The 26,226-nt window shown below is 42.9% G+C and overlaps 1 protein-coding gene across 1 annotated transcript in view; it reads right to left on the reverse strand.

The window, feature by feature from the left end:
• Positions 1-6: 6 nt before the first annotated feature.
• The window catches only part of ghra (growth hormone receptor a), a 29,191-nt gene continuing 2,971 nt past the window's right edge, over positions 7-26,226 (reverse strand). Inside the window, exons 2-10 of the mRNA XM_031856300.1 lie at positions 19,330-19,451; positions 9,558-9,687; positions 9,214-9,383; positions 7,883-8,061; positions 7,012-7,165; positions 6,755-6,845; positions 6,426-6,495; positions 3,156-3,391; positions 7-3,060 (exon numbers count right to left, since the gene is read on the reverse strand). Coding sequence (XP_031712160.1) covers positions 2,292-3,060; positions 3,156-3,391; positions 6,426-6,495; positions 6,755-6,845; positions 7,012-7,165; positions 7,883-8,061; positions 9,214-9,383; positions 9,558-9,687; positions 19,330-19,447 — 1,917 coding nt within the window. The 5' untranslated portion in view covers positions 19,448-19,451 and the 3' untranslated portion in view covers positions 7-2,291. The remainder of the gene's footprint in view (positions 3,061-3,155; positions 3,392-6,425; positions 6,496-6,754; positions 6,846-7,011; positions 7,166-7,882; positions 8,062-9,213; positions 9,384-9,557; positions 9,688-19,329; positions 19,452-26,226) is intronic.

Here is a 26,226-nt window from a genome sequence, read left to right on the forward strand (position 1 = left end):
ACACTTGTAATTTTACAGCACTAGTGAATATATTAAGACATTTCTGCAACAGCATTGACTTGCTGGTGTCCTCAACACAAGGCAGCGACAACAGAACACAGACACAGGGACAGAAAGAGAGAAATGGCACATTTCTTTAACGTTCACAGTTTATAGATATATATATATATATTTGTCGGCATATTGTTGAAGTCTTTACGGTGAGAACCTTGACAAAAGGAGTCGCTCCTGCTAACAACTCACCTACACAGGCTATTATAAAAAGTGCTTGCATTGTCAATGAACCAAGGGCAGCTTGCGCCACAATCTAATGTGACTAAATAATTGATTAAGCAACAGATTCTGCCCAAGTTTTTAGTTGTTCGAAGAAAAGTATGGGGGGGGCAAAGTAATCGATACATAATTACACACATCTTACAGGTTTTCTGGCAAAAAAAAAATACGAACTATTTATCTATGTATTTGTCGCTCTATCAATCCAGAACGTGGAACTCAAAGTCTGTCATCACCCCCCCTGATCGACATTTCTGTTTTTGGAAATTGTGGTCAGTTTTACGAGCGTGATCGGAAATGAGCAAATTAGGGTTTAGCTGCCTTTCACCCATGCAGCGGTTGCCTTTGACAAAATTCAGCTCATCCTGTTTACGACCATGTCAGGGATGCAAAATTAAATAACAATTAAGGCAAACGTTTTTATGTAGCGTGTGTGTAAGCTGTGTTAGTGCATGTGCAGGTTTTTAGTTTAGTAGAGGCTTCATATCAGTTCACCTACACATAGTACAATAATGCATAAATGTACAAATCCTAATTACGTAAGCACGCCATAGCACACATCAATGGCAAGCTAATAACACTATCAATAGGCACAAGTTATTAAGCCTGCGTACTCGGCAGATAATACGTATAAAATGTTAGCTTACTCCAGCTATTACATACTTTCACAGTCTTTCAACTTGCTGTCCCCGCAATAGCAATGCAACATGAGAAGAATACAACTCCCAGGGAGAGAGAGCGCGCTCATTGAGGTTTCAGTCAAGTCACTACGAGTGGCTGCTGGTTGTAGAGGTTGCTGCTATCGCAGGATGAAATGCAACAACAGGTGTGTCTGTGTCCCTTCCCTTCTGCTAAATAACTATATCAATGTGCCCTCGAGCAAGGCACTTGTTGGTGCACGGTGTACTGCAGCGCTGTTTGCGCGCGCTGAGCGGCTCCCAGCTGCGAATGAATATGAACAAATCCTCTTAAAGAATGACTATCCAGCGCTGTAAAGTGACGTGTTCTCGCTATGCATGTCAGAATAAAAATGGAACGAGGAATTCCATGCTGGGATGTGTATAATCAGTCTGTATTATTCAATGCATTACATAAATACGTTTATGGTGAAATTTCCCTTTCATTCATCACCTTCGCTTCTACTTCAGTTAGCGATTTCCTTCATTAAATACCCCCCCCCAAGGAAGGAAATATATGAAATAGCTTTGTCCCAATGACTCATGTCTGTTTGTGCATTTATACTGTATGGTTTGTTTTCAGTTGTTGAAAGTATTTCTCCTATTAAAACTCTATTGTGGCTGTAGAAAAATAGAGAAAAATATCTTGACACCATATCATCTAAATTTGGCCAGGTCGTCATGCAAATATGAACAGCGTTGAACAAAACGAAGCCAGGAATGCAAGGTAAAACTGCATAGTAGTGTTTTTTTCCACTGTATTTTAGGGCGGATTTCTCCTTTAACTACTGACAAGATGACACGACGGGGATCAGAATACAAAAATAAGCCACAATTGAGCGGCAAAGCATCTCTGCCGGCAAGAGGTATCGACGGCGGCTTCTTCTCGGTGCGGTGCGAAAAAAAACATGGCTAGAATGTGCTCGTCTCCTCCTGATAAATCACACACTGACATCTGTCTGTAATCAAGACTTCAACAATGCCTTTGCTCTTAACAATATTAGCCAGAGGTGTAATATGATCCAGTTTAGCGGTGAGCTAATCAAGTCAAGTCACAGTCTCGGCCTTTTATCTGCATGTGTCAAACAAATGGAGCAAAGTGTGCATTTGGTTTGTGGCGTTTACTTTTGCACCAAATAATTTGACGTAGCTTGGTAGCTTTTCCCCGTCTCTCATTCGGCAACCGCCGAAAAACAAACACCTGTACTCAATCATCCACACTGTGGGCTGCGAGTTATTTGGTTTCCAGCAGGAATCAGGCAGAAACAGGCTCTTTTAACTGCAAGGGGGCGTCCTGGTAAATCAGTCTTACACTTAAAAGGCCTAATGGCATTGTCATTTTCACGGGGACAGGTTCCCCAGCAGGTCTGGGGTGATGTATCCCACGGGCATGGCGGGTAGGGCTTTGAGGGGGTGCTGTGGCATGCAGGGAGGGGGAGACTGGCGGGGAGGCGGGTTGAGGAGCAGACTGTGCTGATTGTCCACCTCCTGTACCACTGTGTAGTCCGCAACTCGGGCAAAGAACTGGGATTGGGGAGAGTCAGGAAGAATGTAAGGGGATTGGTTGTCCTCTGCTGCGGCTGCAGGTTTGGTCTCCGCTGGCTGAGGGTGTATGGTTTGATAACCCTCGCCAGGCATGGGGGAGCCGGGGGGAGCGCCCATCTGCCGGGCGTTGCTCTCTGCGGCGTAGCTGCCTCCTTCAGGATCCACTACCAGCAGATGAAACTGCAGCTCCTTCTCCTTGTCTACCTCACTGTCCTCGCTGCTTTTGTGCTCTTTTCCCTTCTTATGCGTCTCCTCCTCTGCACCCGAGGTGCCCTCCTGGATTCTGAGTTGCTGGCCAGGAGACAGCACCACGCCGCCGGTGGGCATCACATTGCTGACTTGGGCATAGAAGTCTGTGTTGACCCAAGTCCGGGGCCCTCCGGTTTGGGTATGGACGAGGGTCCTCTCGCCTCTTTCTGGAGCCGGGGCTCTTTTCACGATATCGAGGGAGGCTTCTCCGTCCTCGGGTTGGCCCGGCAGCAGGGTGGCCATCATCATTAGGGTGTCCTGGTCGGGCTGATCTGGGTCATAACAGCTGGCCCGGCCTGAGTCATCGTCAGGGAAGCTGAGGGAGAGGGAAACAAAAGGATTTCACATATATAGAGACATCTGGCAGCATGAAAACACAGCCTTTACTGTCCATGAGACTGTGTGCAGTACCTGACGGAATTGGAGAACCCAATGTTCATGTGGTGGCTGACGGGTTGAGACAGGTCCAGGAGCCTCTGGGTGTCTGAGCCCTGGTTGTCCTCCTTTTCCCCAGTGTCTGCATCCTCAGCATCCACCTCGATGAACTCCACCCATGGCTCGTCTTGGTAGAAATCTGTTGCATAAGTGGGTAGGCCACCCATACCTCCACCACTCAGGATAAAATTCAGCTCGTCCAGCTTCCCTTTCTACATGGACACAAATATGCATGTTAATGTGTGTGTGGCAATCAGGATGTAATGACTTATTCATCTATTCTAATTGTGACTTAAATACTGCTTGCATAATTGGAAAATTAGGCTACGTTGGTTGTATTGCATTTTAATTTTCAATTTTGATTTAATATTTGAATATTGTCCCAAGTGCAGATGGTTAAGTCTTTGGAAATGAAATGTCAAATGCTGTTTTCATTTTCAAATGGTAAGAAAAAAACCTGCAAAAGTGTGAACTAAATACTGCTCGCACAAATGGAAAGATAAGTTGTTTATATTGCATTTTCATTTGAATATGGTCCACTGTACACCGGCTACAACTTCAAAAATGAAATGTCAAACTGCTCTTCCATTTTTGCTTTAAAATGCAAATTGGATTAATGCATTTTCATTTAAATTTGTACTCAAATAACGCATACATGTGTGGAGCATTATAATGCGAGTGATTAAGGGATGGCGAGTGCCACCCCCAGAAGTTAGCGTTGCACTAGTTCCTTGGACAAAAAGCCAATGTGATTTTTACATTGGATTTGGGATTACTGCAGAAAGCTCTGTGGCAATCAAACGTTTATGATACTTACACGTTTTGTTAATTTTGATAACCTTATCTAATCTAATCTGTGAAGCTGGACTTGTCGCCATTATGAGGTTTTGTCTCATTTAGTCACTTTTTAAGACACATAAAAGCTACCGACGTATTTCGCAGTGGAAAAGAGGCAGTGCCAAGTGCCAAACATGACCCTGTAACTCCAGAGTAAGCAGGTAGAATGGCTTTGTTTTGTGCATGGAATCCCCCCCCGGGACAACAATGAGTCCTACTCCGGCCCTGACGCATTGTGTTTCACCTTTGTCTCAGCATGAAATAGCAGCCTTATTGTTGTCTTTATTCCTATAAGTACTTTCCCCTCCTGATGTCCATGGGTGAGGGTGTTTTGTAAAGAGCACACAGGCTGCCTGTTAAATGCATCCCACATCCTCTGTCAATAACACACCCACAACACAGTGCTGAACCAAGACCCCCTTCACATCGCATTACCCCCTCGGTGGTACGCCTGTCCTTGTTTACTTACACGCAAAACAAGAGTGCCTGTTTGCTTTGAAATTATTTATGCTTTTATTTGATAGTTGACAAAGATGATAAACAGGCCATGATCGGGAGAGGAACAGTGGGTGGTGCGATGATTACGGGGCCTAATATGCCTCAGCCAACTGTTGCCCTGCCGTGTCTGTTTTTCATCAAAATTACAATGGAAACGTAATAACTAAATAAATACATAAACAAACAGTGGTTACACAACACTTTATGTAATCACTTTACTGAATAAACAAATTATATATATATATATATATATATATATACACAGTTGTGTGAAAAAGTGTTTGCCCCCTTCCTGATTTCTTATTTTTTTGCATGTTTGTCACACTTAAATGTTTCAGATCATCAAACAAATTTAAATATTAGACAAAGATAACACAATTAAACACAAAATACAGTTTTTAAATGAAGGTTTTTATTATTAAGGGGGAAAAAAATCCAAACCTACATGGCCCTGTGTGAAAAAGTGATTGCCCCCTAAATCTAATAACTGGTTGGGCCACACTTAGCAGCAACAACTGCAATCAAGCGATAACTGGCAATGAGTCTTTTACAGAGCTGTAGAGGAATTTTGGCCCACTCATCTTTGCAGAATTGTTGTAATTCAGCCACATTGGAGGGTTTTCGAGCATGAACCGCCTTTTTAAGGTCATGCCACAGCATCTCAATCGGATTCAGGTCGGGACTTTGACTAGGCCACTCCAAAGTCTTCATTTTGTTTTTCTTAAGCCATTCAGAGGTGTTTTGGATCATTGTCCTGCTGCAGAACCCAAGTGTGCTTCAGCTTGAGGTCACGAACAGATGGCCGGGCATTCTCCTTCAGGATTTTTTGGTAGACAGCAGAATTCATGGTTCCATTTACCACAGCAAGTCTTCCAGGTCCTGAAGCAGCAAAACAGCCCCAGACCATCACACTACCACCACCATATTTTACTGTTGGTATGATGTTCCTTTTCTGAAATGCCGTGTTACGTTTACGCCAGATGTAATGGGACATACACCTTCCAAAAAGTTCAACTTTTGTCTCGTCAGTCCACAGACTTTTGAGTATTTTCCCAAAAGTCTTGGGGATCATCAAGATGTTTTCTGGCAAAACTGAGATGAGCCTTTATTTTCTTTTTGCTCAGCAGTGGTTTTCGTCTTGGAACTCTGCCATGCAGGCCATTTTTGCCCAGTCTCTTTCTTATGGTGGAGTCATGAACACTGACCTTAATTGAGGCAAGTGAGGCCTGCAGTTCTTTGGATTTTGTTCTGGGGTCTTTTGTGACCTCTTGGATGAGTCGTCGCTGCGCTCTTGGGGTAATTTTGGTCGGCCGGCCACTCCTGGGAAGGTTCACCACTGTTCCATGTTTTCGCCATTTGTGGATAATGGCTCTCGCTGTGGTTCGCTGGAGTCCCAAAGCTTTAGAAATGGCTTTGTAACCTTTTCCAGACTGATAGATCTCAATTACTTTGATAAACCACAGTTAATTTATGTTTTAACAGGGGGGGGCAATCACTTTTTCACACAGGGCCATGTAGGTTTGGATTTTTTTTTCCCCTTAATAATAATAACCTTCATTTAAAAACTGTATTTTGTGTTTACTTGTGTTATCTTTGTCTGATATTTAAATTTGTTTGATGATCTGAAACATTTAAGTGTGACAAACATGCAAAAAAATAAGAAATCAGGAAGGGGGCAAACACTTTTTCACACAACTGTATATATATAAAAGACAATATTTGTTTTGTAAAATAAATGCATACAATAAATCCAATAAAAGTGACATTTTGCAGTTTTGAATTGCCACAAACATACAGCATCCTTGGTATCTTTAGGACTGCCAATGGTATGCCAATATGTGTAGGTCAGGGTCTAGTATGTGTGAGAAAAATCCCAGATGAGGCAGAATAATAACACAGACATATATGTACCTTTAACAGCTCTGGATCGATGCCTTTGATTTTGGGGGCAGGAACCGGTGGCAACAGAATCATCATCAATCTGTAACGGAGAGAGGGGAGAGAGGAGGTGGACATGATGAAGATAATCGGTTCACACTTGACACTATTTGTGCGTGTGTGTGTGTGTGTGTGTGTGTGTGTGTGTGTGTGTGTGCCACGCTGAGAGCTACGCTGCACAGTGTGCTGCTGATTTTTCGAACACCTCCCCCGTCGTAACTGCCATCGTTAACGAGGTTTGAATATGGTTTGGACACTATTGGTATACGTGCATGAAAGAGTGAGAGAGAGTCCATTCCTACCTTTGCTGCTGAGAGACGACAATAAGCATGACGAGTATGAGGATGCCCACAATCCCGAAAACTAGAACCAGGGTGAGCGGGAAAGTAGAGTCTACAAGACAGCAGGAAACAGAACCCAACATCATCATCATCATCATCACCACAACTACAATGTTCCTTGTTCAATGATGTGTGCACCCTGTCTGTCTGACCCAAATGAAGCCGTGGGTGATATTTATTTATTACATTTTTACCAAATGACTGATTGCTGATCTCACCTTTGCTGGGAACCTCCGTCACTTGAATGAAGATGGAGTCGCTGAACTCTCCAAACTTGGTGAAGGCCTGCATCCTGCAGCGGATGTGCACTTCGTACTCTTTTCCTGTGTGCAGGCCGAAGATTGTCTGCTGGGAATGCGGCTGGATCTCCAACTGATGTACAAAAACACGAAGGAAGACAGAGAGAGAGACAATAAACACACAGATAAGGTATTTAAAAAAAAAATATATATATATATATATATACATACAGTACGTATATATATATATTTTGCTGGGTATATTAATTAATCCGAAAAGGGTTCAGTTTTTTGTTGATCAAGACTGAAGACGTCTAGGTTTAGTTTTGGTAAGTATAAGAGTGACCTCTCCAAAAGTGAAATTGTTGAGGCATTTCAGATACATTAAACGGAGGACATACTGTTATAATGGAGGGCTTTAAAACAGTTACCAAGCTGCATTTGTCAGACTGGCTGGCCCCGCATCACTGAATACGAGCCTGTGCAAGGTCCCATGGCCTCTGACCTACAGATCCCTCCCTTTACTTCCTTCAGAGAGGCTGTGTTTTCCCAGAGGGCCTTGCTCTGGCTTCCACTGCCTTGCCAACAGAGCTACACTGCATTTCAGCCACACAAGTTCAGGGGAGGGGGAGGGGAAAGGAAACACGACACGGTGCCTGTATGACCTACCTACAATTTACTTTAAAGAGTGTTTGCATGTGTCAGCTTGTGCCTGCGCACAGAGGCCTTTTGTAAAGTTGTAAGGTGTGTGTGTTCCCAAGTGTTACCACTGTGTGTTTGTGTGTGTGCATTAAAATAAAAGCAAAGGAGGAAGAGAGATCATTCAGGAGCAAGTAAAGAGAAGACTTACTGCTTCCCATTTTGTGGTATTTCTCGGTCTGTACTGGATCTCGTATTCAATGCGCATCCAGCCTGCCTTGACGTCTGCAGAGGGTGGGGGCTCCCAGTTGACCATGACATCATAGTTTAGCCCGGAGGGACTTATATTGAGCAGGGTCCAGTTTAGAGACACTGGTGGGTCAGGACGTACTGAAAGGACAAAAGTTCAGTTTGAACAGAGAGAAAACACTTGGAATTACATATATCATGTTTATGAACATGGTAAATCAATGGATGGCTTTGAATGCACTTGATTATGTGTAGATGAACAAATCTACAGTAGAGTGGAGGTCACCTATGCTGTATGTGTGTTAGTGTGATGTGCCAAATATGAACGGATAAAAAAACAGTTTGAAATCGCTAAAACATAGACTAACATAAATAAAATACATAAATAGAGGATACATTGTTTATACATGATACTCCACAGTACAACAGCGTTAAATGAACATGTTAACTAACGACTATGCTTGTCTAAGCCTTACTAGTTGTGGGGCTAAACATGTAAAGATTGGTTTGAGGGTGAAACTAGATGTATAGCAACAAGGTCCCTAAAATTAAGAGGATGTATCCCCAATAATTCATGGCAATTAGCCTGTTAGATGAAAATACATATTGTGTAAAGGTTTCACATTTTGGCCTAAGAGTTGCACGAGTAAGGAAGGAGGAAAACTCAGCGGGAACATTGGAAATGTACTGAATATTGTAATTCGATTTAATGGGAATTCGTCCGATACAATAGAACTTTTGGCCTGATGGATGGCTCTGGTCGGGGGACCAAAGACACGGTGATAATCAATGTGCGCGCACGACGAGAGCTAATAAACAAACATTTCTCCGCCGAAGAGATATCAGCAACTGTATGACACACGTCTTGTGATACTACAGTATCTATCAGCCTTTTGTACAGTCCTGGTCAGATAAAGGCCGGTCAGACAAAACATTTACTGCGCAAACACTGCGTATCTGACACTGTGATATTGACAAGCATGTGACATTTGCTGGTTTAAGCAGCACCATATCTTAGAAACCGCCTGTGCAGGTGATCCATTATACTAGCAGCGCCCATTTTCTGACGCCCCGCGGCATACGTTTCTCGCTGTTTGAATTATTCACTCAGCAATCTGTGAAAATGATCAGCGCATCTACTTCCACACGTGGTGGAAAGGAATTGTTTTTGACAGAACGTGTTTCACAATGTTGAGTGTACATTGATGTGGAATTGATGTAGAATTACCCTAATTCATTGGACGCGTTGCAAAAATCTGGATACATGCACATTGCACAAATATTTTTACTAACCGATATTCTCCACATGGAAACAGTCTTCCTCGTTGTAATAGGTGATGTTGTTTTGGCTGCGAAGCTGCATGCAGTAGGTGATCCAAATGGACGTGTAGGGGACATCGAAGAAGCACTCCTGATTTGAATGAACATACTCGGGACACTCTTTCCATTCACTGGTGGGCGAGCTGAAGGAGGGGAACAATGACAGAAGAAAGAGAAGAAGAAGAAGAAGCAAAGGAAGACATGGACTTTGCGTTAAACTCACATATATGCACACACAGATACATAAAGTGTTCCACATGAAAAACAATGAGTTGAACTTCTTGCGGTAAAGAAGGCACTGCGGCTGTCACACTCACTCTTTCCTAATGTAGAAGAGTCTGAGCGATCCAGGGGAGGACAGGTTGTGGAAGTTGCCTGGACTCCACCAACACTGGAATGTCACCTGGTCCCTCGATATGCACTCTGTGATATGAGGTTCAAGGGGAGCTGAAAGGCAGCGAGAGAACGATACAAAGAAAGGTAGAGGATCAGAGGCAGGATAAACAGAAGAGCTCAGACTGATCAATCACCTGTTTATCCCTACTCCTCCTTAAACCATGACGGCAATCTAATTTTGTCACACTAGCAGGCGAGCTGCAATCCAATCTAAATGATATTTGAAGTATTTTTCCAACACACAAGGGCATACCGTGTTCCTCTCTGTTAGCATAATTTGACGTACACCGTACATTGCATTGTAGCATCATGAATTTTCAGTGATGGAGGTTACGAGTTTCCTGTAGTAGCCAGCCGCCATGAGATGATAGCCCTGCAGCGGGGAAACACTTTCTGCTGGTGGGAGATTAGGCTAACTTGCAGTCTGCATCGTGTGTTACTCTAAAATCAATTCCAGCTCCATGAAAATCTGTGAGTAGAAAAACCAATTGTTGAAAGACAAGAGTTATAGGCTGCACCAAAGCTCAGCCCCTGTGCCTTTACAACCTTTAGATCTAACCCACTCACATTTCACTCAATTTCTCATCTGCCCCACCCCGAGGCCCTGACTCAGGCCTGTCCATCTCTCTCCCTCTGCACCCTGTCGCTCCTCATCGCCAATCCCCATGCCACCTCCCCCTCCGGTCGGAGGCCAGTTTCTCATTCATCCACGAGAGTCCCGGGGTTTTGCTGCAATCATAAATAAGCCACGTGAAGGTATCATCGATTCTACTCGCTCTCCTCCAGCGCTGGCTGCAGCATAAATCACACACCAGACCCTGAACATAAACAGGCTTCACAACACAGAATTAAATTAAAGACAGACTGGATGGAGCAATGCCTCGCAAATGCAGCATGGCGCTGTCATGGGATCGCTTGATTTCATAGACATTAAACAATAATTATCTCCACATAGACTCACGGACCGCTGCTAAATCTTTAAAAGAGAAAAAAAAAGGGTTAAAAACACGCTACCAGCATGTTAATGCATACGACATTTGCACACAACCGACTAGCATGCATCCCAAGTTAACCAGACACCGCAACAAAACGCCCGAACAAACAAGCCCAACCCCCAGCAGCCCAGACAGCAAATACTCATCATTTATTCACACAGAATTTGCACCATTGCTTCGATTAATTTGCTTACTGTCGATTTGATGCCAGTGCAACCTCATAATTCATTGCATTTCAACGCCTGGAGCTCTCAACACTCCCTCCGCCTTACCCACCTTCCCTCCCTTCATCTTTTGTCTTGGTTCCCAGAGCTTTGCTATTTCAACTGGGCCTCCCCTCCCCCAACCAACAAATTCCAGCTGCTACCATCAAAGAGCTTTCTGCTGACACCGGATGCAAAGGAGTGCTTAGAACTACAGCAGGACAGTTTACATGAAAAGTGAAATAACACCTTGGACATGCACGTCTTTGGGTTCAAATATGTCTCGTGGTGAGGCAACATTTCAGGCAGCTTGCACTTGTTTCATGTGCAGGCATAGCTGTTGTAGTCTAGGTGGAGAAGACTCTAAAGCACACAGCGATTGTTTTGAAAGTTAACCTCTCCATAAAGAATGGGGCTCTGCTAGCAAAGGTCAGAAGGTACAGCCTTTAAAGAAAAAAAAAAAAAAAGTTTAAAGTTAGTCATTCTGAAGTGTGTCAGAGGTGAAAGGTTGTGCAGCAACACCTGGAAAGTGTCCAATTCTCCCCTTACTCTGTGTCTCTCTTTCACACTCATTTTCTAATCCTGTCATACTCTCTCTCTTCTTCTCTGATATGATAAGGCTTAATCCCATGTATTGCTGTAAAAAGAAGAAAAGAAAAGAAAAGAAAAAAGAAACTGAAACTGTTCAAGTTGTGACTGGCTCACAAGCCACTGGGGAAAGTCTTGACAGCTATGCGTTAATTAACTGCCATGCATAGAATTAGTAATTTGGTGCTTGTTCCCCATTTTCTACACGTATTAATACATAACCAGTTTCAGTAACGGAAAGCTAAATCCTGCCTGTACCTGCCAGCTGCCATTAAATGATCAGCCGTTGAAAGCCTTCGTCTGGGAAACTTAATTGTGTGTGTGCTCATCCTGTCTGTATATCTGTCGGCCCTTGAGGGCTGTGTTTGTCTGAGACTGATAAACAGCTCTTAGCTTCACATCCTGTCTTCATCAGTCCATACAGGGGAGCTAGGAAACCACTTATCTACCTCGATGTCAGCTTTAGCCGTTAAGGTTTAAAATCCACTAAAAAGCCTAAATAAAGCCCTCTTCTCCCAGCCCTTGCCCCAGCTGGCAAACAGCACTAAAAATTGCGGGGAGAAAAGGTGCGACCAGGCTTCATCAGTTCCCGTATTGGGAAATGCTCGACTGTCATGAGCAGCGGGATGGAAACTAGGCTATTGTGCTATGAATTATCACCTTTTCCAGCTCATTTGCAGATTTAAGCTATAGTGTTGAGGTTAATAACTCTTCAAAAGGCTGCGAAGGAGAGAGGAGATGTGCAGTAAGGAGGAGCAGGAGGAAGAGAGAGTAACAGATAGATGGCAACAGTCAGAGAGAGTGAATGTGCAAATCTAGCATTTTTCTTATTGTAGGGGATACGTTGATACATTGCAGTTTGATCATCTTTTACTTTATGACTACATGTACAGTTAGTGACTGGGTTTTAGGAAGTGCTTTTATGTGTTTCTCACTGTCAAAAATAGCACAATAACACAAAAAAAAGCACATATAGACCGACACATAAACCCTAGCTATATGGACATTGAGTGTCTCTTCATTGTGCCATTAGCACGTAATTGATTTGAATTGCCCTACGCTTGAAGAGAACACACACACGGCTGCTGAACAGTAGAACCTCTTGTCCTCAGGTCAGTTCACTCAAAACTCGTACTCTGCTCTCTACTGACAGCGTAAACACAATTACGAGGCACACGAAGCTGAATTGCCACTGCAAGTCTCAATTTAACCCTAACAGGAAAATGTAACCTTTTTAGGGTAAAGCTATAACATAAAGTGCTTATTTGATGTTATCTCAGCCCAAACATTGTGTATTTAGAGAAGCAATATTCACTTGCTTTATGTCTCCAGAACAGGCAGGCATCGCTTTGAACACTGAAGTAAACGTATTTGGTAGTTCTGACTGCCATCGCAGCACCCATGCCAGTCTGTCTGTGTGTGTGTGTGTGTTTCTGTTAACCAGATGGAGGTATTGACAGCACATACTTACACTGTTCGTAAAAGTGCCTGTCAGTTCACACATGCTGAGTTCTACATTATATCCCTGCACCACAGCTCATACACACACATGCTCTTTTCTGCAACACACACCAGCAGATGTGTTAATGTGGGTGCAGCAGACGGCGTTGCTCGTCTTCCACAGGGAATGTGTCTTGGATGATGAGAAAGAGAAAGAATGAACAGACTAGGAGAATTTACTTTGTATCACAAATGCATCCGTACTGACTCATATGAAGCCCCGGAATGCCGGAATGGACAAGAGGGAGGGGGGGGTGGGGGATCAAAGGTTGAGAGAAAAATATGTAAAGATGTTGCAAAAACGTTTGCGAAAAACCCCCCAAAATTAGGTCAAAGTACTTCCGGGTCAGACACTGACCTCCCGTCACAGCTAGCTAGCTAAATCTCATTTGTGGTCTGATGAACAGTATATCCATCAGGTTCAGTTCCCCATATCGCTATTTTTCTGAGCTTCAGTAGCTGTTAGAGAACGAGCTTCAGTTAGCGGCTATAGCATCTTAAATTCCCCCAGCGCAATTGAGCCGGTGGCCAGGGGGAGGGTGGCCAGCGGCAGTTTTGGGTCTCACCTGTCTAGCAGTGTATGGGGTCAGACCCCCGGCGCTTGGATTTGCATTGGCTGAACTTAGAGCTGCAGCACTAACTGAAGTTGGAGTTTTTTGGAGTTGCTGTCCACTCTCCTCCCAGCAAAGTAGTAGTAGTTCTCCTAGTGAGTGAGGCAGAGGGACCGTGGGGTGAGCTAGCTAGCTAATTGTCTCATCTTTAGTCTGTGGCACAAACTAGCTCAGGGAATGTGACAAAAACAGAGTCTACGCAAGGTTTTACTTCAATCCAAACATCATTTATAAAGCTAATGAACAATGAAGTGTGTAGATCAGCAGTGTCAGCAAATATGAGCAGTGCTGGGATTTGTGCCATGTGTGGTGTGGAGGCGTTGAAGGTGCAAATTCAAAAGAAGGTGATGCAGGGTGGATGTGAGCTGTAGGAAGGGAGAGACGGAGTTCACAGAAGGGCACAGCTTTAATAGCCTGGAAGGCCAAGGTGAGCTTAATCAAGCTGACGACCCTCTCCTGGCAGCCAACTGCGCTGCTGAAGTTGGCCGGGGCAGCCATATAAACGAGTCGGTCGAACGATTACAAATTCAGATATCACGCAAACGTTTCTCGGGAGAACCCATACATTTTTTTCTCCCCAGGTCCTCTTCGGGGCTCCTTGGACTCCGCTTAGGAGTGGAGGTTAATTCAAGAGGCCATCGAGAGAGCCAGAAAGAGCAATAAGTGGGCCACAAGAGAGGGGGAGAAAGGTGAGAGGCTGCCACAAGATACAAACAGGTGATATAAATAACCAACATGCACAAGCAGTTTCACACACGAGTGCACGGACACACACTGAACTTACACCTTCAAAACAAAAACCGACAGAGAATATCAAAGTTCCATTGTCCCGTTCCTTGAAAACGTTCCGCCTTTCCTCCCAGTTACACAACAGGACCTATGGCTTTTTTTCTTCCTTCTTTAAGTTCGGGACCAGAGAGCGACGAGTTGCCGCTCCATCTGATCCTCATCATTCCCATCAGTGTTCATAGCTTTGAAGTCTTACAGAGACAATTTGATGTGTTTGACCATGCAGTGACCCAGTCAGCTTTTTCTTCCGCCAGCGATTTATTAGCCTGAACTAACGATGTTAATCTCCCCTAATGCCATTACAGCCCACAGTATTGGCTTAGTTATGTTATATTACATCCAAGTGAGAGTAAATATAGATGAGCGGGGGTGTCTTCCAGCTTGGACACCTGCATATATTGAGGGCACACTCTCCCCACCCTTCTCTCTCGTCTTTTTTTTCTGGTTTATTCCATTCTGCCGGCCTCGACACTTCAGCACGGTGTCAGACGTTTTCACACTGGGACAAAGCAACATGTTCATTTCAGCCGGCGACTGTGCGGCCTCACACTGAGGTGGGACATCCCCGTTTCAGAAATGAGTCAAAATGGCTCAGTAGCAATTGTTACAAGTGAGAGCCGAAAACCTGACATTGTTTCTAAGCTGTAGCCGCCGCTCCACTCACCTCCATCACTCAAATAAATCACCTATTAAGAGTCATTTTTCACTTACTTTGTCTTTCTGAAAAAGTGTTCCTGGGATTAATTTTTCATATTCTAAGAAAATGGGACTGTACTTGCCATCAGAATTTGATATTAGTTAAGTGATTATTTGTGACGCCTACTGTATATATTTCCTTGTTCTTATTTCGCAAATCTTTTGTTAATTATGATATTAGGCATATCAAGCTACATCACACCGGTCGGACCATTTACCAAAATATTTTACACATAGAAAAAGATATTAAATAAATAACAGTATTACTCTCTGTAACCGTTTATATGATACTCCTCAGTCTGCCCTGCTGCTAATGAGCCTTACTTAGCCTTTCAACTCACTTTTGTTAAAATAAGAACAGTGTATGCATGAGGACAGATCAAGACAAACGACTACCAGTGGCTATAATCACTGTGGTAAGCCTTTAAATATATAGGGAGCGTCTCCGAACGTCTACTCTTGGCTTGTTATGCGGCTGGCTCTACAACGGACATAGAAATGCTGCAGAAACAGAATAACCCTCAGAATTTCAGGAAGGCTCTTTAAGATCCCCAAATGGAACAGCAAAATGGTTTTAATCACAATGCTTAGGGTTACTCGCCGATACTCAACAAGATTGATGAGTTGTTTTAAAGTGTAGAAAGCAGGCGTCAGGTTGGAGTTGACACTGGTATGAGAAAGGCGCAGGCTGCATGCGTTTGCTGATGCAATCAGTGGCTGCTTTGTGTTTACAGATGTTTCAAATGGTTGTCGAGGAAGACGCGTATGGAGACCATTGTAACGATTTAAGGAGGCAAACAGGTCAAAACCTCATCTGCGTATTTGTGGTTTGTCTGAGAGCTTATCAGAAAAAGTAGCTGAAACCCGCAGAGATAAAGATATTTGCTGAAGTCTGTGAACAAGTACAAAGTCAAAAGGCCCAAGGGCAAAGACGTGGAGCTCAAAACTCCGTGTGATATTGCAAATTGATTTAAAGTACAGCGCAAACAGACCCATCGGTTCTACATTAGTGACTTTATTTGTAACATGGAATCTTAACCAGTAATCAGGGGTAGCTGTGTTGAAATCACACTTTTTTTTAATGTGTGAAGATCAACAAAATATTTCAATAATTAACTAGGATATGACTGGCTGCCTCTATTCTACACACATTTTGTAACTGTGGCTCTAGTTTTCACATGTCGTCGCATGTCCGTTGGAGTATTGTATCAGGACACTCATTCTGAGGTGTTATTCTCACTCAGCTACACCCAACTAAACACCAAAATCACTTGACCGAGACTCTCCTCTCTCCAACACAAGCTGTTTTTCAAAACCAATGCCCAAAGAGCATAGCAGTAACCACGAATTTATGATACACGTCGAAAAAACATTTTCAGTTATTCATTTCCAGTCAAAATGCCAACATGACCTTTAGCAATGATCACTCGATCCAAATAGCAATGCTTACAGTGTGTTCATACAGATATTACTGCAGTCCATGGTTTAAAAGGTAATGGCAAAGAAGAGGAGTTGTTTTACAACCAAAATCTCCGAGACAATGTTTCTTTGGCTGCTTTGATACCTGGCATGTTTTTTTTTTTGCTTGGAAAAGCACTTAAAGCAGGAGAGCAGAAAGAACAATATGTTCACCGCACACAATAATTGAACCAATGCTCTCAAACTTCTGTGCCACATCAGTCCACTGAGTCATTTATTTTCCCCAACCGGCGAAGCTTTGACTCATTCCCTTATTCCCTGATAGATGCAGCTAAGAAAGCTGCAGATTGCACAATGGACTACATTTAAATAAAAATATATAAAATTAAAATACATAAAAGCATCCAATAACACAAAGCATTGATACTGGCAGCCTTTTCTCCCCAATAAAGCCTTCTAAAAGAACAGAGAAGAAGAAGGGTGTGGACTCTCGTCTTAACTTGGCAGAAGAAGACAAGATGAGTTGGCCTTTGCCGGTGCATGGCGGTGGTAATATTCCCAGCTGGTTTTCACTAAACCCCCAAAACAAAAGAGCAGCCGTACTGAAGTGCCAAACTATTTGTCTGGTATAGATAGTAGTTCATTGTCCTGCTCAAGGACGTTATGAAAATTTGGCACAATCACAAATTCAAAAATCAACCCTTTCTTGCTTCCTTGACAACACATTCACAATCCCAACTCGTAATATTCCAACGCTTGGTCAGTGGTCTAGAATCAGTTTTGGACAAGTTGGGTTTACGCAACAAAACCATTTAGTTAGTTTTCGGAAAAGATCGTGGTTGACGTTTACTTGACTGACAAACGACTCGCATATACGAGAGTGACAAAACAAGTCTTTTGATTAGCGACCCATGTAAGTAACAACTCACGTGACTACTGACGTGACAAACGGGACACGAACAGCGGTCTCCTGGAAAAGAAAGTCCTGTTTGTTTGACCCATGCACCAGAAAAAGCTTTCAATGTCATCTACTGTGCATCGAATTAAAAAGGGATCATCGGCAGTACAGATGCAAATGAAGGGTACAGAGAAATCCTTCACACGTGCCGAGTACATGTGCAGGAACCCAGTGCTAAAACTTTATTTCAGTTATCACAAAGATACAGGTACATACATGAAATCTGACAACTGCATTTAACCCATCCAAAGCATTGGGCTGCTGTAAAGAGCCCGGGGAGCAACTTTTGGGTTCAGGGTCTCGCTCAAGGACACTTTGACATGTGGACCGGAGGAGCCGGGGATCAAGTGCATAGAAGCCTCCGTCAGAGCATGTATCCCACAGCCAAGATTCCTCCAGGTAACGTGCGTGCTCTCCATTCTGGCAACAGGTGCTGCAGCAGCCAGACGGGCAGAGATGGTTTGGAGATTTCTCAGGTCTCTGTCTAACGCTGTCTGGCTCGCTTATTAATCGCAACGAGCAGATGCCCACGCACCTAAGAATACACTGGGAGGACAGCGACTTGCCAAAATGTATTATTTACCGACGACTTTTATTGCGTTGCCAAATGTTTGCGGTACCTTGAATTGCATGCAAAACGAATGTAACTGGAACTGAGTGAAGCTTAGCCAAGCTCTGAGAAAATCAAAAAAGAAAAAGTAAGGAAAGTGAAAAAACATTTTCTTTTCAAAAGTTCCAACTAATCAACACATTTAAATATGTTTAAATATGTTGTTACCAGGACACATTTTTCATTTTTACTTGATGAATGATTTATTGATATATGGATTATCTCAATAGACATTGATATTCTGTCATATCATGGATGAATTGTTTCAGCTCTATTTTATGTGTGATTTTATCTAATCGATGTGCCAAGGGCATGTGGATAAGCGGCTAATTACTTTTTTTTTTTTTATGTAATCCTTACCAAAAATGACCAATTCCTCATTTTAAATACATAAAACAATCCATAGCCTAATTTTACACTCTTTGGATTTGTAGGTAGGAATCGTTCACATATAGCATTAAGCAAACTGGACCAGGTCCATGAAAAACAAAGGTTTTCATTGAAAATGGTTGCTGTCAAAAGTGCAAATAATGCAGACGTAGCAGAACCAAACAGCCACACAGCAACGTTTTAAAGGTTGGAGACAGGTTTTTAGCAAAGTCAACAGCAGAATTGATCCATTCTTGGGAGTTTAATCTTGGCTGTGAGGATTTCTGCAAATCACGCTGTTCTAGCAGAGAGATTATTTCTGGCAGGGCTGCGCACTTTCGCCAAATTCCAGCTGCAGTGGCGTCAAACATTAGAGGAAGATGCCAAATCACCACAACCCTCAGTCTGTTATGTGATTGAAAATTAAAAGGAAAAGACATCCATCTTGGCCTGTTGCTTTAGGGGATTTCAAGTTGTAAATCATATGCAATCTGCTTGTTTGGCCTGTTTTCTCAGCCGCAGCATTCTTTCACCTAATTATTTCAAATGGTTCAGTGACAGCTGGATTGGCTGGCTGAACATCCTGCGTCGTCCTGTCCCTGGACTTTGACAGAGAAGCTCCGACCGTATATATTTACCCAAGCACTATTGATCACCAGGCTGTTTGACGAGCCAAACCAGGAAAGAGCGGCGTTTGCTCAACGGTGAACCTTTCCTCATGTATCTGAGCAAACACAGTGTGCTGCAACTGATATCCGACATAAGACGCGATAACGGGTGTCAACAGCGTGCTGCGCACAAACAGCTGAATCACATTTGTTAATGTTTGATGAGCTGCATTAGAGAGAGCTTAAATAAGCTGAAGGATGATTTTTGTCTTGCATCAATCTGTTTCTTCTGTATATTTGTCCCAAAGAAAAGCAGTAAAAAAACAAAACAAACAGTAAACCTATACCTGGTGACATCACGCGGTGCCGGCCCATGAGAAATGCAGATCCCGGAGTGGACAGCCAATCCAGGGAGGACATGAGGAGAAGGAGCAGGAGATTGGAGGAGGAGGACAAGACAGCCATGATGCTGGAGAGAGAGACAGAGGGGAGAATGAGAGAGGGACAGAGACACAGTGACTATAATTATCAGTTGAACTCCATGATGACATGCCCATGTGAAAAAACGCCTCCTTCCCTCACTACTTTCGGTCTCACTCCCTTTTTTTTTTTTCTCTCTTTCTTGCTCTCTGCCCAGTGAGCATTAAATTGTGAGTGGGTGCCACTGCCATTTATTTTCAGCTGGTGTATGTGAAACCTAACACGGGACAGGGAATAACTAATTATCATGCCCGGTTGGTGCTGCAGCATGTGTAGGTTGGATGTAAGCAGTAAGTGTTATTCGTTTGTGTAATCTCCTCGAAACATTTTCTCTCCATTTGTCATTTCTTATAAAACATTTCTCGAAGTGAAACCCATTTTTAATTATTTTGTCATTAGCCATGATTTCCCTACCAGACATTAATATATACTGTAGGTTTAGAAATGACAGCAGGAAGAGTGATTTGAGAGAGAAGCAAAAAGTGACCCCTCATAACGCCAACTGGGTGTGAATTAAATATCAGGGTAATTTAAATTGTTATAATTGTACCTGCTGTTCCTCCGAGGCCAAGTCTAATATTTTGAAACATTACTCAAGTCCACGTTACACTACTCTGGTTTATGAACAGTGATTAATAACACTGCATAAGCGTAACACCACATGTTGGTAATATTAAACCCGCATTGATTTTTATGGCCACTTGGGGGCAGCAGAAACAAGATGTAAACACAACACTGACACATTATCACCTTTTAAGTTGATATGGGGCAGGCGGCAACCTCCAGGTCTGAAAAGTGAAGCCTATGCGGAAGTGCCTTAAACTTGCATAATCTCAAATGGTCATCAGCAGTCTACTCCTCTGATTGGATAGAAGTCTATGAGAAAATGACTCCACTACTCTCTTGATTATTACCTCAGTAAACATTGTAAACATGAGTTTGTGGTCTCAATCGCTAGTTTCAAGCCTGCTTCAAGACAGCGTGATGTTCATTTAGTAAATTATGGTCCATTTGGAGTAAAATACAAAATAAAGCAGTGTATGCTTTAGGGCGGGGCTACCTTGGGACTGACATGTCACTTGGCATTGTCAGGTCTGGGAGTTGTCCGTGTTTTTGTCTTACAACTTTAAACCTTTCAAGGTGTGTTTTCAGTTCACGGAAGTTAATTGTCACATCTTGGTTGCCTACAAGTCTTGTTCAGCATTTGGTTGTACTCTCGTGTCACAACCAAGATGGCGACGGCCACTTCTTATACTGTTCATGATATGGGGGGGAATTGTTAGGAAACCGTTGCTTATCTACACATCCAGGAGATATGGGGCAACATTATCATTCAGTCATGTTCCTAAACACATGAAAAGTCAAATATTCACCCTTCTTTTAACCCTGTTTTGGTCTTCACTGCTTTCTGAGGGAAACATCTGACTTTTTAGCTGCTTAATACTCAAACATGTTCACCAGCTGGTCCTGAACTTTGTTTGTCTGCCAATTGGTGCTGCGCAGAGAGTTTACACTGCTGCTGCTTCCAGAAACAATAGATGTGAGCGGTGAGAGTTAACCAAAGCAAGACTGAATGGAGGCCGTATAACCAAAACAATGAAAGACGCTAAAATGCTCCATCGAGCTGAGGGGAACCGCAGAGTCATACGATAACCATCCGTGTGTCATCACTACTTGTGACACCCTCACACAAAGTAATTTGATCCACTGTTAACACAAACATATACTGATTATAGCAGCTCATATCCAACGCCAAATCACTTCCACATTACCGAATAGTAGTAGTGACATTTGGTGTCCAATCATCACATGCTGTGAGAATCTAGCAAGACGTCTTTGTACCACGGCAATAGGAACATTGACTCCTCCTCTAGAAACTAGACTTGAAAATTCCAACAAAACCTTTCAGACAGAAATGTGGTGACTGCCTCTCTCACCCAGGCCATCTACCTACAACTAAAATAATGTATACGGTCTGTTATATAGAAAAACTCTTCCTGGTCAATAAGTTGGTGTTGCCAACTCTCAAGTCCAACCTCTAAATATAGCCCAAACTTTCTGTCCACACCCGTGGCTATTTACAGCTCTGTCTCCGCAGCCAGCAAACCCAAACGTAGAGGCTATGTTTCTCAGGGCAACTGTGGCCGTATTTTGGCATAAGAAATTCTTCTTTGTTTTTTTTTAATGGGGAAAAGTGTTTGCCGTGCCTAGAAATAGTAAGGCAAGTGACTATTTCACAACATTCTGACATACAGAGTGACAACTACTGAGCAATGTGGCCAGCTCAGGCACATTTCTTTTTAAAGACCGACAAGCTTGGATAGAGCGTTGCCAGACCTAGAGGCAAAAAAATAAAAAGAATATATGAGCAAAGTTCATATGAGCGTTCGTATAACAGCACACATCAAAGTACTGGCAGCTATTTCAAATCAGAACACCTTCCATTACTTTTTTCTGGATTAGATTTACTACAGATTAGAAGATAGTACAACAAAAACTAGAAACCAAGAACATAAAGACAAGAATCTCAAAATCTTTGCAAAATTCAAGTTTGCTACTTGTAGTTTGCAAGACTGGACTTGTTAGTATATTCTACAACATACACAGTGTAAAACATGTCCCAGTTCAGTCCATCAACATAAACGTGCAGTCACAAGTGTGTGTGTGTGTGTGTGTGTGTGTGTGTGTGTGTATTCCAAGTGTCAGAGGCTATAAAGAGCCAAGTCATACAATGCAAGAATTCATTGAAGCGGGTGAATCTGGCCTGCCTAAAATGCTCCATTTACAATCAATTATTGCTCATAAGATCCCGTCAGACACTTTCCCTTCAGTTTTGATAATCTGTCAGTCTGGAATCCTGATTAAAAACATCTCTCCACTCATCAAAAGCCCTATGATCAGGGTGAATTTAACAGCCCTCTGATGAGCACTTTCAAACCAGCTTTTTTATTTTTGACGGGTTAAGTTCTCTGCTCCTCTTTTTCCTTTACATTGTCTTTTCTTTCAGAGTCTAACATTCTTTAATCGGTCGAGAAACTAAAGTACTATAACAGGGGGCCAAGCGGTCCCTCCACTCCGACATGTGGCCTCATGCTAATCCCAACATTAGTCTCAGCCCCTCACTCATGTGAAAGCTTCTGTGAAAGCCCTGGCATGGCTGGTGCTTCATCTCCATCTCGTGCATGTTTCTCCCCCATTCCTCTCCTCCTCTCTGCCAATTGCAGGCTCTCAGACTCGCGGGAAGACCGCCTCAGCCAATCAGAAAAGAGGGAGGCTCAGCCCAGGTCTCCTGGGGTCCCTTGGTAAACATTTAAGGCCTCTGTGGTCAAACGTCCTCCCACTACCTCTGCCCCACACACACACACACACACACACACACACACACACACGCACACACACACACACACCTTGACTTGGCACCCCCATTGCCAGCACCATGCCTCTCCCATATTTCCTCAATTCTCTATTGATCATCTGTGTTTGTGCAAAAAGGGAGCCGTCAGGAGAGGGAGGAGGAGGTCATAGGAGTAGATGGGGTGATGGTGTGAGGTTGAAGCCAAAGAGGGAAAAAAACAAAAAAAAAAACAGGTTATGGGGTGAGAGGTCACATCATGTCTGTGTTAGCACCCTTCTATAGCTGCAGAAGAAAAGCATGCACACACACACAGATTGATGTTGCAAGCCCAAGTTTATTGAGGGGTTCCTCCAAAGAAAAAGCAGAAATACTGTGGAATGATTGCTCTGTCTCTGCATCACACGCTCACCCTCTCTCTGGACAGCTGGGGGACACTCATTTACCTTTTTCTATATACTGTATGTGTCTGGGGACACTGAGGTCAAAGTTGTGTTTTGTGAGGACAGGTGAGCTCATTCAGACACATTTGCTATGGCAGTGTTTCTCTGGGTGCCCTGATGCTTGTAAGACAATGAAGATTTGAAGTTGTTATGTCGAACAATAAATAACAGCTTCACTTGTATTTCTAATGGACAGAAATCTAGGGCACAGTTCTTTAAAGTTATACATTTCAGAGCTGAAGTACAGAGAAGTTAGGATACTCGTGTTTTGTAGTACTTTTGAAGATTATGACAAGGTAATTAGGAGTACAGCTGACTTTGCTACGTTTGAGATCCCTCAAGATAAATGATCCAGTGCCTAGATGCATTTATTGAGCAAAGAGACAGTATTGCACTAGTCCAGTATTTCAGAAATCACTATTATCATCTTTGATATCGTTACACTATATCTCTAAAAATGCAATTATATATTTTTGAGGTTTTGTGATGAAGAACAAAATGGTTTCACTATGGAGCAAAGGAGCATGCGCACAATGAGATGAGAAATATTAGGGCTCTGGAAATGTTTTACGAGAAGGAAAATACATTGAACCTGAACCTACATTGGACCTTAGGCATACATACACATTACGTTAACAAATACCACCGAGGCTATTTACTTAACATCCAGAAAAACTTGAAAAGCAAAATAGAGATTGTCCTCTGGAGTGTGTGGATGTTTACCTTAAAGGGTGGGAAGTAGGTATTGAAACACTCACTCGCATTCATTAACACGATTATACAAGTGCATACATCCGTGCACAGACATAAATGCAAAACATTGAGGGAACCCTTGAATGGGGTTATGGCTTTGATGGACCACCTCCTCACTCACAACCCTCGATGAGCGGTCGACCTCAATCTGTTAGAAACAGGTGCGCACACACACACTTTCGTTACAATAGGGGTGTGTTGGCCTGCAGCAAAGGGTTAGGATATTTAACATTAGCCTTCAATCTTTCTCTTTCTTTGTGTCCCTCCATGCTTCTGTCAACATTCCGGTAATATCAGAAAGCCGTGGTGGCCGCCTGAGTGGAGTTAAGTGCTTCAGGCTACAGGAAATGAAGTGCAGGGCAGACAGAGAGTGCTGGCAGACGTCTCACTGAAGGTAAAAACAACCAGGAAAGAGCTCCTCCGAGGGAGTCAGACGCTCTAAAAAGATTTTTACAAAGACATTGCAATTGGCCCTTTAGCGAAGGCTCCTACACTGTGCCACTTCAGGGCTGTCCAAGATGAAAGTACACAATTGAGAGAAAAATTGTGAAATTTATGCATTAAAGCAGAACGAGTAGTCTTCTCTGCATTTTAGCCGTCTCCAGCCTTTGTTTTTTGCAACCAGAAGTTATATGAAGTGGAAACTAATTACAATCAAAAGCTGATAAAGACATTTTCAGGCAACCAAGTTGTTACAATTAACTTTCACGAAGTGTAAACACACTGTAAAAGGGTTTTAGTTGTAAGACAAAAACAAGGACAACTCCCAGGCGGAACAACGCCATGGTAGCGACCTGTCAATCACAAGTTAACCACCCCTAAAGCAAGCCCTGCCTTATGGTCTATTTTACTCTAAATGGGACCCTAATTTAATAAATGAACATCATGCTGTATTGAAGAAGACTTGAAACTAGAGATTGAGATCATACACTTGGTTAACAATGTTCACTGAGGGTATAAATCGGGAAGTAGAGTCATTTTAACATGGACTTCTATACAATCTGACTTCTTTTTGCAAAGGAGTCGCATATAAAATGTAGGTGCACTGCAAAGAAAGCACATAAAAACAAGTTGTTGTTTTAAATAGTGTGTCCAAACATGTTTTAGGTGATGCACCTGATATTTGCTTTTAGCCCAACGGGGGTTTTAGAAATATCAGACAGCATGACAAGAGGCATGGAACCCTTGGAAATACATTGATGCATTGATTGCTGTCACAATGTGGAGAGAATCAATATCATTGTGCAACACAACACTTTGTGTTTGGTCAATATATTCATGTACCTCACTCTAACAAATCGGTGTCCAGATGAACCGTGTGTGCGCCATACGGTGACAAAATCGAATCTGATTGTGTGTCGTGTTTTGACAAGACGAGCCCCGTTTTAAAAATCGTGCTATTGAGAGAAACTGTAAACCGCTCCCTCTTCTGGTGTGCAGCTTGTGAGAGCGCTCGACAATGCCCACATAAAAAGGACTGGAGTAAATCAGCTTGAAATCATTTAAAAGCAAATTTGTGTAATAACTAACACTGCTAACAAAATTATACAAACATAAATTTAAAAAACTGTGTACAAACAAAAATAAAAATAGCTTTTTCACAGCAACACAACAGGCCTTTCACGTACTGTGCACCTATAGACCTCCGAGCACCTGGCACCAATCGATGGACCGATAGAGCATCTTTAATCACTCCGTCTTTACAAAGCAAGGTTATACTTGCTGCATGATAACCACTACACATTATTTCACAAATATCGCGGCAGAAATATTTCAACACCATCGTCATCATTTCAAACATCATGCAAATGTTCTGCCCACCACTTTCCCCTTCACCACTATAACCTCTTTCTTTAAAATAAAAAAAAAACAGAGTAAACAACAGACTTCAACATGAGCCTGCACGTTAGACCAGAAACTGGTTAGGAAGGGTCCGCGCAGACGAAGAAGGCAGGGCCCAAAACCATGCAGCTTAGCCAGCTGCTTCTAATAGACCTCCAACTGTTGGACATATTCACAGAAATGCCCTGACCTGTGGTGAGATGAGTATGAGTGTGTTTGTGGAGAGGGTACGGGCCTACACGCACACACAGAAAGCATTTTTGAACCCGTGTCAGGCATTCAAGTCTGGCTGCTGGATGTGCTCTAATGTCTCCTACTCTTATTTCATGAGAGAGAGAGAGAGAGAGAGAGAGAGAGAGAGAGAGAGAGAGAGA

The sequence above is a fragment of the Anarrhichthys ocellatus genome, unplaced genomic scaffold (assembly GCF_004355925.1).
Source record: "Anarrhichthys ocellatus isolate YVR2014 unplaced genomic scaffold, GSC_Weel_1.0 scaffold17, whole genome shotgun sequence".
Taxonomy (NCBI): domain Eukaryota; kingdom Metazoa; phylum Chordata; class Actinopteri; order Perciformes; family Anarhichadidae; genus Anarrhichthys; species Anarrhichthys ocellatus.